At 35.4% G+C, this 12662-nt stretch overlaps 1 protein-coding gene across 9 annotated transcripts in view; it reads right to left on the reverse strand.

Moving 5' to 3' along the window:
• Positions 1 to 12662, reverse strand: part of Sphkap (SPHK1 interactor, AKAP domain containing) — a 157327-nt gene that overhangs the window by 114116 nt on the left and 30549 nt on the right. For all 9 annotated transcript variants that reach the window (XM_074071909.1, XM_074071912.1, XM_074071908.1 and 6 more), the window contains one exon: positions 5442 to 5547. In XM_074071909.1, the coding sequence (XP_073928010.1) occupies positions 5442 to 5547 (106 nt within the window). The remainder of the gene's footprint in view (positions 1 to 5441; positions 5548 to 12662) is intronic.

Here is a 12662-nt window from a genome sequence, read left to right on the forward strand (position 1 = left end):
TTCTGTAAGCTATTTCAAAGCTTCTTTGAAGGAAATAGCTTCTACAAATACAGAATATTATAAACATTTTATACTATGTGACTATCAACTATCAAACACAGTGAAAGAACTTCTTAGCATCTTGGTAATATTGTCAGGCTTTTGTTCAAAACAATTCTTACTATATGTTAAGAATGTCTTTAGGGATATGGATTGGATTTTGAAAAAGCATCATAATTCAGATGACCACGACAGCACACATTAATAATTGAATTACTTTTGTTGATTACATGTCATCACAAAGATATGGGCTTAGATGAAAGTGTATTTTGCAGAATAAAATAAAACATAAAGGTACATCCACTCTGTCATTCTTCAGATATGCCTGATGCAAATTTAATTCAGTTTAATGGGGGTCAGTTGTGGTAAAGAATGCTCTTGAAACTTCAAAGAGCTGACCAGATGTCATATTAAGATGAAACTCTGCCTCTGGGAACCTGAAGTGTTTTCAGTCTGCTGCTTTTGTTAAGTCCAAGTTTAAGGGCAGATTTAACTGACATGACATAAAAATAGAAGGATATTTGGGGTGTTGGTTTTTTCCAACAGTTCTATTCTCACATCAATCCTATTTAGAAACTTGGTTCCACTATATCTCAAATAGAAAATCATCAGTACATAAATAAACATGGATTGAAAATGTCCAGCTTTTTTTTTGAAGTACGAGATGGAATATAATGCTTTTGAATTAGAAGAAAATCTAACAGATACTCAATATCATGAAAGCACATTGCATGCAATGTTTCCAACAGTTCTTAAATTCTGTTTCGATAAATTTTGTTCTTGTGTAAAGATTGTTTACTTGGAATTAACTATTGAGCATCAACTATGTGCAAAAGGTTTATATAAGCCTTTTTGTATGTAAACCCATACCAACCCTAAAGAATCTGAGCTACCAAGGTTACATCCCTGGTCTAAGATCATACAATAAGCAGAGAAACCTGAGATCTAATTCATGCATTTGAATTTCAAGTTCAGATTTGTTACATGCTATCCTCCTACTTCCTTAGCGATAACAGATTTGATTTTTTGTAACTAGACTATAAATACCTTTCAATTTGTTAAACAAATACAAAAGAATAGTATAAAATAATTGAGTTTACTAACTGGAAAATTCCTGTACATCAATTTAACAACTGTGGGTGGTTTTATCTAGCTTATAAGGAGAGGTCATATGAAAAGGAGAGCATCAGACAATGCCCATGTGAGGTACAATTCAAGTGATACCAGGAGAGAACACAGAGCCCTCATCCCCGGTAACTCTTCTTTATTTTTCAGCGATCTTTTATAATTCTGTAATTAAAAATGTGCTATTTTAGAGAATCACCCTGCACGCATTAAAATTTACCACAGGTTTCTGTGATTATTGAATTATAATTGACATAGAGTTTAGCTCATCCAACTTGGATGAATTGATAGTGTGTGCTTAGAATCCTGTGATGAATAGAATTCTGAGGTCTTGTCCAGGTTCCAAAGACTCAGTTATCAATGTCAGTTAAGGGAGTAGGGTAACAATAGTTCTAGCAAATATATTTTGTCACTACTACATTAGGCTATGAAATCACTATCACCTCAGCATAAGTTTATCTGGCAACTTTCCTGAAGCTCTTAAAAGAACAGGACAAATGAGAGAAGAGACAGTTCTGAAGCTAGGATGACAATAAAGCTTAGGGTAGAATTGGGGGAGGGGTACTAGCAAAATGTTATGACAATATTTGTAAACCTTTACCTTGTGGTATGGTCATCTTAAGTTCTGTGGGAAGGGAGTCTGTCAAAACCAAAAATACATATTGAAGAGTTCTTTCAAACAAATCCTTCAACGTCCTTTTCCTGATATTATGGCCTTTTCACAGCTGTGGCTTCTAGGTACTATATTTCCCCAAATGCAAGGAGAAGCTGACACAATTGTGCTTGGGTAGGATTCTGAAACCCTTAGAGATTCAATATGAAACACGTGAAAGAAATTCAGTCAATTTGCAGTTCTTCAGAGACTGATTATCCAACTAATGCATTATCTTCTGGCCCCTTGTTTTCCTTCTTCCACAAGTTAATTTAACAATGTATCAGTTCTGATAAAAAGGCTTGATGATGAAGAAGAAGCTATTATATTAGATGGGTGTGGGGAATTACCAATAGATTTCAATTATCTGTTACTGCTATTAAAGTCTGACTGACTATGGAGGGTGGTGATTCACGTGGATGGCATTGCTACCTTTAAGATATAACTGCCCTTCTTTTTGCCTCATTTGTACAGAACACATAGTATATGTGCATTTTTGAATCTATAGATCCTCACTTCCTCAGTCCTGTTACCTGTGATTGACAAGATTAAAAAAATTGATCAATGATCAGTGAAATGAACTTTCAGTAATATAGAGTAGTGAAATAATTAATAAAGGCATGAAATCATTCAATATCCAATACTTACTACTAAGGGCTGATGCTGTGGATACAAAGAAGGACTAGATATTGGTTACTCTTTGGAAGGAGAAAAAATCACAGCCCACGTGATGTGTGACACAGGGGTAAAAAGTCACTACTAAATCTTTTTACATGCAATTATCATATAAGCTTCAGAAAGTATTTGAAATAAGATGAATGTACTATCAACATTATAAAAGTTACATATAGAGAAAATGTTGACTTCATTAATTTGTAGCAGTGCTTCCTAAATTTGGTTGGGTATTCTGTTTATCCATTCCAATCTGGACCATTCTTCAGAGCCCAAAGAAGGATCCACTCCTCTGCTGCACTGGTTGCCATCTAAGGTCTCTCTTGGCTTTTAGCTTTTAATGTTCAAAACACTTGCTTTTCACTTAATTGATATGGTCTTGAGCTACTACTATATAGGTATATCAGTTATTTAAATTGACTTTTCCCTTGAGAAACCACTATCACCTACTAAACCAGATTGTGAATTCTTCAGGGTCTGGAGCAATTCATGATGTGTTTTCATATCTTCCTCCCAGAGCTGACAGACTTTTGAATATATTTAGGTGAATCACTGACTTGCCTATACTTAATCATTTTGTCTGCAAAAGGCAATTTCATTATGGTTAAATCCACTAATACTTGTTCCAGAAATAATTGTGGGATGAGTGGGGTGCTTAAGTCTTTAAATTCTTACTTGTAATTGTACATGCATGTGTTTCATATATATATACATATACAAATGTTCTACATAGAAGTATATGTGTATATATGTGAGCATAAATACCTATACATGCTGATGAAGTCATTTAGAATTAATGTTTGGATTTTGGTTTTAATGTTTTGAGCAGACATCCAGCTCTGAACAGCTCTGTCAGTTCAACTGCTTGCAAACATGATTTCTTTTTGAAAGAAATGAACAAGACCACCTCTTTTCCAGAGAAATAACTATATCTGAGATAATAGATCATAAATTACTCTCTCATCATGGTAAAACTGATATTTAAGTTTTTTGGGGGAATTGCACAGTTGGTGATAAAATTATTCTGTTGAATAATATTAATATTAGGTAATGTTTCTTTTGAGTATTTACAATATGCCAGAAACTGTCCTAAACATGTCATATCTATGAACTTACTAAATCCTTGCCTTAACCCTGTGACATAGCTAATATTATTACCCTCATTTTACAGATGAGGAAACTGAGGCATAAAGATGTAAAGTCATTTACTGGAAATCACATATCTCATAGTGATGGAAGTTCAGACAGTCTGGATTCAATCCTTTTTAAATATTATAAGGTCTTTAATCAATAAACATAAACTTATCTTAAAATTTAGTATATAAATTGGTTTTAAAATTCTTTAGCTTTGTGAAAATGCACAGCATCTAATGATTACATTACAGTTTGAAGTTATATAGCTGAAAAGAATAACTGCTTACAATAAACTCAAAATAACTTTGAATTACAGTGTCTCAGCTTACTGAATTGAAAACTGGAATCTATAGCACTTACTTGTCTATAAGTTATTTATAAGAAGAGAAAGGTAGTGATGTATGCTATGAAGAACACTTAATCAATCAGGTTTATTCTTGTATTTGGTTTGGAATGAATGTGTGTACTATAGATTGGATCTTAAATATCTCCCAAAAGCCATGTGTTGATAATTTGGTCACCAGTTTGTGATGGTATTGAAAGGTGATGGGGGTTGTAGGAAGTAGGGCCTAAAACAAACAAGTTAGGTCATTGAGGGTGTGACCTTGAAGGGGATATTGGGACCCAGGGTCCTTCTCTCTTTACTTCCTGGTCCTCATAAGATGTGTAGCTTTCCGGTGCTAAGGTATATACTCAACCATATGGTTCTACCTCACCATAGACACAAAAGCAACAGGGCCAAGCAACTACAGACTGAAACCCCTGAAACCATGACCCCAAACCTTCTTTTATATTGCTCATCTTAGGTATTTTATCACAGCTATGGAAAGCTAACATAGCATGCAAATACTTTTGTAGAATTGTGTTTAATGCAACTTTCTGTACTCACTCTTTTCAAGAACAGATATTTGTTAATTGCTTTACTACTTGAAAACTAGAAAGTTATACAAAAGTCACACATGCACAGAATAAATAAGACTGATTAACTGGGGGCAACAATAAATTATATATGCACAATGCATTTATATATACATATAATATGCTTAGTGAAACATTGTTTTAAGTTACATCTATAAGATGGTTTTATAATTAAAAATCTTTCTTTTTTGCAGTAAATGAAGTCACCTAGAATGGTTTCCGTTAGGTTTGAATGAGAAGAAATGTTCTCCTCTGGAAATCAGCATCAAATAGTGACAGAAGCATTAGTGGGGCAATCAGGATCTTGAGTGTTCTGCTTTCATTTCTGGGGCTTTAGTTGGATTGACTAGAAAAATGAGGTAGTTAAATTAGATGGGTTTAGGTTGTTTAAATGCCAGCTTTCCCAAGTGTCTTAAAGCAAGTGTGTTGTCAGCTCAAAAGCCTTTGCTATAAGAAATAAAATTCTGCTTCTCCTAATAAAATAAGACAAGCATGCTCTACTCTTCAGGAAAATATCAAAATGAGAACAGCCATGAAACTTTCTTAAATTTGAGTAGGAGTTCAATATAATAAATTGAGCTGTTCAAAACCTGGGAGGGTTCTTCTGAAAGGAGATCCCAGAGGCTCTTATCCATGGCAACTTTGGGAAGAGATTCTATGGAAGTAAAGGGCGGAGGTGAAATAGACATGGTGGCTTATAATTTTCTTAAGTTACACCTTTGTGAATTGCTTGAGTATTTTTAATCATTTCCATGAATTACATTTTTAAATTCATTAAGGTTTATTTGGGAAAAGTCATTTTGTTTGTGCTGGTTGTTGTTTAGAAAAGGTGCTTGAAAGGTGAAGCTCAAGTACTGTTCAAGTTGAACTAGTAGAAGGAAGTGTCGTCAGGCAGGGTTACCTTCTTGCAGGCGGTGATGGAGCCACCCAGGCTGCTTCCTGAGCTACCACTGCCACTGCCCTGCTGCAGTTCTGAAACTTCATGCATCAGTGGTGACTCCAAGTTGCTGTTTGTGGCCCAAACACAAAAGAGAACACATTTTAGTGAGTCATCTCTTTATGTAGAAAGGCAGAATGAATGAAGCATGCATGAATTACCAAAAGCCATGTTTTCCCATTGCATTCAACACTGCCAGTTCTTCTGCTGAAACTGACATTTCTTGGTTGGGTACACTTCCATAACTGATGAAACCAGGAAAGACTATTCTATTGTTAATACAAAACTGCACCCTAGGGCCTCCCACAGTGCTTAGATGGACACTATTGCATCTGTCTGACTTCTGGCAGCTTTAGCAACTGTTCCTAAGTAAGCAGTGTTAAAACCTGAGAAAGTCTTTCCACTTGTGACATGACTTCAACTCTACTGACACTAAGACATCATCAAATACTCAACTTATTTTTCAAAATGAGGGTAAATCACAATTTTCATTAGGGATGCACCATGGTGCCTGGAAAGAGTATAGACTTGAGCAAATGCAAGTCACCCCATAGTCACTGCTCTATGGTGGAGACCATCCCTTAGCTTCTGTCTCCAAAATTTGAGACTTACACCCTTCCACATGTCTCTGTTAAATATTGGTGGGCTTGGATGTGTACATGAATGAATACATATTTAATATATTTAGAATTATTTCTATACTAACTCTTTTAAGCATTTCTAAATACTTTTTTCTTCTTTAAGTTTGGTAATTCAGAACTTAAAACATCCTGGTATCTCAAGTCACATGTTATTGCTTTGTCTTTGACCACCTAGAACATGCATAATTCATTAAAATGCATTTTTGGAATGTGATCTAATAGTTCTGTATGCAATTTTCACTCTGTGATACAGGTTTTTCCCTTGAAAGAAGCAGCAAATAGAGCATTTATATAAACAATGTATTTCTATCTAACATCTAACTCTCATGTTTCAAGTTCTGAATTAGTTTTCACATTGGTGCATAAACACAGCTTTTAGACATTTTCATTATTAGTTATACAAAGGACATTTTAAAAATGACTATTGGTGGTATCATGTAACAAATCAGAGTCAGGCAAAAAACATTCATAGAATGATTCAAGTAAAATCTGTTTTGTTTGAAATTTACATATATTATTTTCTGAGTAATTATTATCCGGAGGACTAGACTGAATCTAACATAAATGAAAGGATAACACCATGTTATTCCTGCTTGCTCGTGGAAAGAGAAGAAAAAGGGAGGAAGAGGAAGAGGGAAGTGGAGGAACTAGAGAAAGAAAGAAGGATGAGAGAGATGGAGGGAGGCAGAGATCAAGGAAGGAAGGAAAGGAGGGAGGGAGGAAGGGGATCCTGGCTTCACTTCCTGGCTTTAAATCCCTAGTTTCTATGCACTTGACCTTTCTAGGTCTCAGTTTCTTTGTTTATAAATGACAGGTTTTGACTAAAGTCTGTGGTTCCCTCCTAACTCTGGAAGTCTCTTATAAAATATTTTAGAGGGCCTGGGTTTTCAGCCCCTGTTTTACAGGTTTCCCACAATGTACAGCTACCATTTAAGTGTGACTCCACCTCAAACCCAAATGCAGATATACCAAAGGCTAACTGCACACCATTGATAGGTTCCAAATTCTTAACTTGTGGAAGACAAGACCGTAGGTCAAGCTAACTTTGGTCCACAATAAGTTGGCCTGTGAGTTGAGGAAATATCTGACTCCTTTTAGAGTTTAGCCACACCGTGGGTGTAAGATTTCAGGAAGACATTCCATGTTGTGTTATATCCTCGGACATTTCCGGTGAGCTTCCACTTAGGCCATTCTAGGACTTAACATCCAAAGTTTGGGCATTTCCCATGTTTTTCACTGTGGGACATAAGCAGTCTTAGATGTAAGGTTGAGAAAGACTTAAGGCTGTTTATTCCTGATAGAAAACAGTAGAAAGAGCAGTCCAACAATCTCTAACTGCTCTGGTGGCTTCGTGGTGGGGACTGCATCTGACTTGGGCAGTTAGTTAGGTCCCAAATCAGTAGGTAATGTGAAAATGAAGAAAAGTAAAAGGCCCCTCAAGCACATTTTATATGGTTTTAGATAGACAGCTTGACACTATCAGTATACAAAGCTTTTCAGGTACCCAAAAGTTTAAGAACTGCTAATTTCATCTATTAGAAGTAAGAAATGACAATACTACCTGCAGATTTCTGGGTGGTCGTTCTTCTGCTTTTATGACCCTGAGATTCTAGTTGGAAGTGAAAGTGCAGAAAAAAATTTAAAGGTTTTGTTGCTTTCCTGTGGGGCTCACTGCATTTGTTCTAATGATAATCCTTACAGCCTTAAGATATACCTTTAACCATGTTTGCTACACACATATCTATTTGCTTATTGCTGTGAGAATTAATGAGGAGGTAGAGTCACATGGTAGGACTAAGATCAATGCATTATTTGGTGAAGAGCATTATGTAATTCCCCTGAACCAACATTGAGAGCAAATACACCTTCTCAACTCCAGCAATACATTGGATATCTCATTAATGATGTTCTAAATTATGTGACATGGATTTGAATTTCCAGTAGCATTGGTCCAATCTGTTCCATGGCCTTGGAGGTGGAAATGGAAAGTTTAGAGGTTTTGCAAAGATGCTGTCCTTGATCTCCAGGGAAGCAGAATGTTTGCTACCACAGGATGAAGCAGTGATGGTGTTGACATGAAATTCATGCATTTATTAAAATGAGCTCAAATCAATGTTAAAAGAATGGCTGTCAGGATGCAATGCAGCTTTACAACTTGCTGTCCTTATAATGAGCATGGCTGCAAACTCTTCCCTATGACATTTTCCTTTGATTCTGACAAGGGTTGACAATATTTTTTCATGCTGAAACTGTTAAATGTATTTCAGTAAGGTAGGTAAATGAGAAAGCAGTTACAAAATCATGATTGGAAGTAGTGACTTTAAGCCAGCCTTGTGTCAAGCAACCTTCTTTATAAAATGTATCAGGTATCAATAAATGAGGTGCTAAGTTGCCACTGCCCTGCCATCATCAATAACTCATGCAAAGTGAATAAATAGGTCACTACTAAAAGTAAAAATGGTCCAGGAATTGATTTCCCTAGAGAAAGAGGTGTTTAGTTAACTTGAAATTGAGATGTCTATATATTGTTAATCAAAGCTTTGTCCAGGAACCAGCTTTAACAGCCTTGCTCGGGAGCTTGTTAGAACTAGGGCCCTTCCCCAGGACTACTGAACCAAATCTACATTTTCACATTTAAGTTGGGTAAGTTGTATGCCCATTAAGGTTGAGAGTTACTTATCTGATATATTAAATCTAATGCACATTCTTATTTGCTGTTGGTACTTTGCACGTGACTTTACATCTTTTAGGAACATGAATCATAATCCTTCTTTCTCCTCAGTAATTCCTACTCCATCCTTGGGTCTCAGCTTTTAAATTGCTTCTGGTGCCTCTTCTCTCTGCTAAGGAGCCACTATCCCTTTCCAACATCTTTCCAAAGCCCCATGTACACACAAACACACTCACACCCCCACCACAACCAAGAAGTGAGTCACATGCTTTCTTGTTTGTTCCAATAGCACCCTGAGTCATAATCTCTTACAGTGTACATCCAAAAGGGAGATCATTTTGTAATATTTGTCTGTCTCTACCTTCAGCCTGAAAATTCTAAAAGGTCAGGAATCATTTAGGATTTACAATGGTGCTAGGTAGTGGTAAATGACGTGCATGTTTTTATTGAGGTTGTTTGTTCCTGTATTTCTGACTATCTTGGTTAACCTCAAAAGATTAGGCACAAACATATGCTTGAATTCATTGTTTAATTTTCTGCAGTGGTGACAGATGGTAGGATAAGCCATATCTGAGAAGATAATTTAAAGTATTTTCAAGGACAGTAGTAATGAAAAAGGATCCTGCTGTTCTTGTCATTAAAATGTCAAGTAAACACGGTGTAAAGTTAAACAATTTTAATAAACTTAAGGGTTAAGATTTGCTCTCATCTTCCTTCATTTAAAGAATGCCGTTAAAATATAGTGATCATCATTCCCATTTGATTGTCTCAATCCTATCAAGGATATCTACTGTCAATCTTTATACTAAATCTTTTAATTTCAACACTTTTAATTTATCAAAAGAGATTTTGAGTGAGGAATTGAGATTCTCTCATTAAAATTAATTTAATGACATACTACAACGAAGAATCTAGTGGATTTTAAAAGTTTGCTCAACTGGATGTCCTGATTTTACCTTCATCAAGAGGGATTTTAAATGCTGTGTGAAACTCAGGGGCTTAGGTCAATCTTTCAAAAACTGATTTGCTTTAAAAATCACACAAAGCTTCCATCCTTGATCAAGTCAGGTCCTGACAGTCCTCTGCCTGATCACACCTGGACCTTGGTCTACTGAGCCCAGTTTTAGTAATAAACCCTGCTTAAGGATTCCATCCTTTCCGCTACCCTTGAAATCTCTAATTTTCTATCCACTGACCCCTCACTTTGTCTGTCATCTATCAATTTCCACTTGCCCCTTACTATATTGCAGTTAAAGCCAGGTCTATAAAGATGTGTTCTTCCTACTGCAGTGGTTCACATAAAATCTATCTTGTCATCTTTAACGAGTATGTGTTACAAAATTTTACACGGTAACTTTTCTGCGTTCATCTCCCAGTGAAGAAGTTTATATGTCCTCTCTATAAATTTTGCATTCATACTCATGCTTTGCTTTTCTAGGTTGAAGATGTCATTATCATCAATGAAAATTAAATTTGTCACCAATTCATTGGTGGCAGAAAGACCTATAAAGTCCTCATTAATTCTGTAGGATTATAGTAAATATATCATTGGAAACAAGTAGTCAAACTTTGAAAACATTTAGGAACCATCATTTTATATCATGTTTCAGTAACTGTAGAAAGAATTCCAGGTTTTTGATCTCCTCTACCAGTAAAATAATAATAAAAATCACAATGCATAAATTGGTCAGCTTTTTACTTTCCTAAATAAAAACATTTTAAAAGCAAATGATAAACATATGCCTTTGCTCTTACCATCACTCTTCAAAGAAAGGATATTGTATGCCCTGTATAGCTATCCTTATCTCAACCAGCAAAAACCCTTGTTCCTTCCTATTATTGCTTATACTCTCTCTACAACAAAATTAGAAATAAGGGCAAAATAGTTTCTGCTGGGTATTGGGGGGGGAGAGGGAGGGGGCGGAGTGGGTGGTAAGGGAGGGGGTGTGGGCAGGGGGGAGAAATGACCCAAGCCTTGTATGCACATATGAATAATAAAAGAAAAAAAAAAGAAAGGATATTGTAACAATGTAACAAAAATTATGATATACTATCTAACAATGAAGGTAATTCTTTATTAAAAAGAATGATAGTTGATATATTGTCTACCATTTTTGTTCTCGTATCAGTGAGAATGTTGTTGCAGACTGAAGTCTGAGTACCACATTTGTCAGATATTTAAATAACAGTAAAGATAATACAAACAGCATTAATTATTAACCATAAACAAGCAGTTTCTTCTTAGTATAAATAATGATATCAAATTATCATCTATGCTCTGATTCAATCTTGACTATTAAAAAAGATATAGAACAAAGACATGATTACAGTATTGTTCCTTCCTTTGAAATATAATTTATAAACACCAACAGCTGGTAATTTTTCTATTTTCAGCACTAGTTGTGCTGAAATCTTTTATACAGAAATTCTATGTGAATTATATTGAATATTGTTGATCAAAGCTCTTTTATTTGGGGAATTCTACACCTTTCAGATATGTCCACTGAAATGTGAAGCTGCATCTTAAAAAATTACTATAGAAAATAATTGGATTATGATAGAAAAGACAACCTAGTGATAAACTTGCTAATATAAGAAATAGGCTGTGATTTCAACCACAAGGCTACTGGTGATTATATACATAATATAAGATAACGTTTATTTTAGTTTGTATGTAAGATACTATGTTCTAAAAATTAAGACATTACCTCTGTTAAGGAGAGAACAACAAATAGTGTTCTGATGGTTTAATCACTTCTGTACTGATTATTAGGTTTTATCTTAAAAAGCTGTTTCACAAACTCAGGCTTCACCAAGACCCTAAGAAGTAGTTTTGAAAGTGAAACACCTCGTTCAGCAAAAGGATTCAGCTAGAGAACATGATGGTGCAGCTGTTTTTGTTCTTCCTTTCGTCCATGAGGGGTATAGGGAATTCTTTTTCCTTTTTTGTTTGTGGTATTGGGGTTTCAACTCAGGGCCTATACCTGCCTCTCCACCAGCCCTTTTCTGTCATGGGTTTCTTTGAGATAGAGTCTTAAGAACTATTTGCCTGGGCTGGCTTTGAACTTTGATCCCTCCTAATCTCTGCATCCTGAGTAGCTAGGATGACAGGCTTGAGTCATCAGCACCCAGCAAGGGAATTCTTTTGCAAAATATGTATCTTGCCAGTGGTGTGTACAAAAACATTCTTTTAATGCAAGACAGCAAGTACACATTGCCTTTGCTAAGTTACTTTTGCATGAATATGTATTTATATATGGATATTACTTGCTACAGAAATATTTACCTCAAAATTTCATCATTTATTTCTAAAAACAGTTTAAGAGTTTATATATGTTTGGTGGTTAAAAGATATTTTAACTGCATTCAGCTGCAACAGACTTGAGTGCAGACACACTTAGAATGCATATTATAATTACTGTCTTATCTTTCTATTGCTTCTTTTCTTCCATCAAACCAGTTGGGGAGGCATCTCACTCTGTTACACAATTCTTCTCCATTCCACTTCCAACAAAATAATCATATTTAATGGATCAGGTCATTTAATTATACCTACTGTATAGATGAGAAGTTGGATATTAATGTGACCAATATATAACCCCAAATTAGATTCCTGCCAAATAACAGACCCAAGATTTGATCTGCTGCTGCTAACATTATCTTTTACTGTGACTTCAAACGCTGCTTCTAATTCTTTGCTCAGATAACCAAGCCATCTAAATAACTCCAAATGTGGCCAGTTCCCAGTGCCTTGACATTTAAAGAAATTGACATTCCACGTCCTTTCTGTTACTTACTGAATGGGTTAAACTGGATATGTTACTCAAGCCTCTCTAAACTTTAGTTTCTTATCTGAACAATGCAGACGATAAT

The sequence above is a fragment of the Castor canadensis genome, chromosome 4, assembly GCF_047511655.1.
Source record: "Castor canadensis chromosome 4, mCasCan1.hap1v2, whole genome shotgun sequence".
NCBI classification, from domain to species: domain Eukaryota; kingdom Metazoa; phylum Chordata; class Mammalia; order Rodentia; family Castoridae; genus Castor; species Castor canadensis.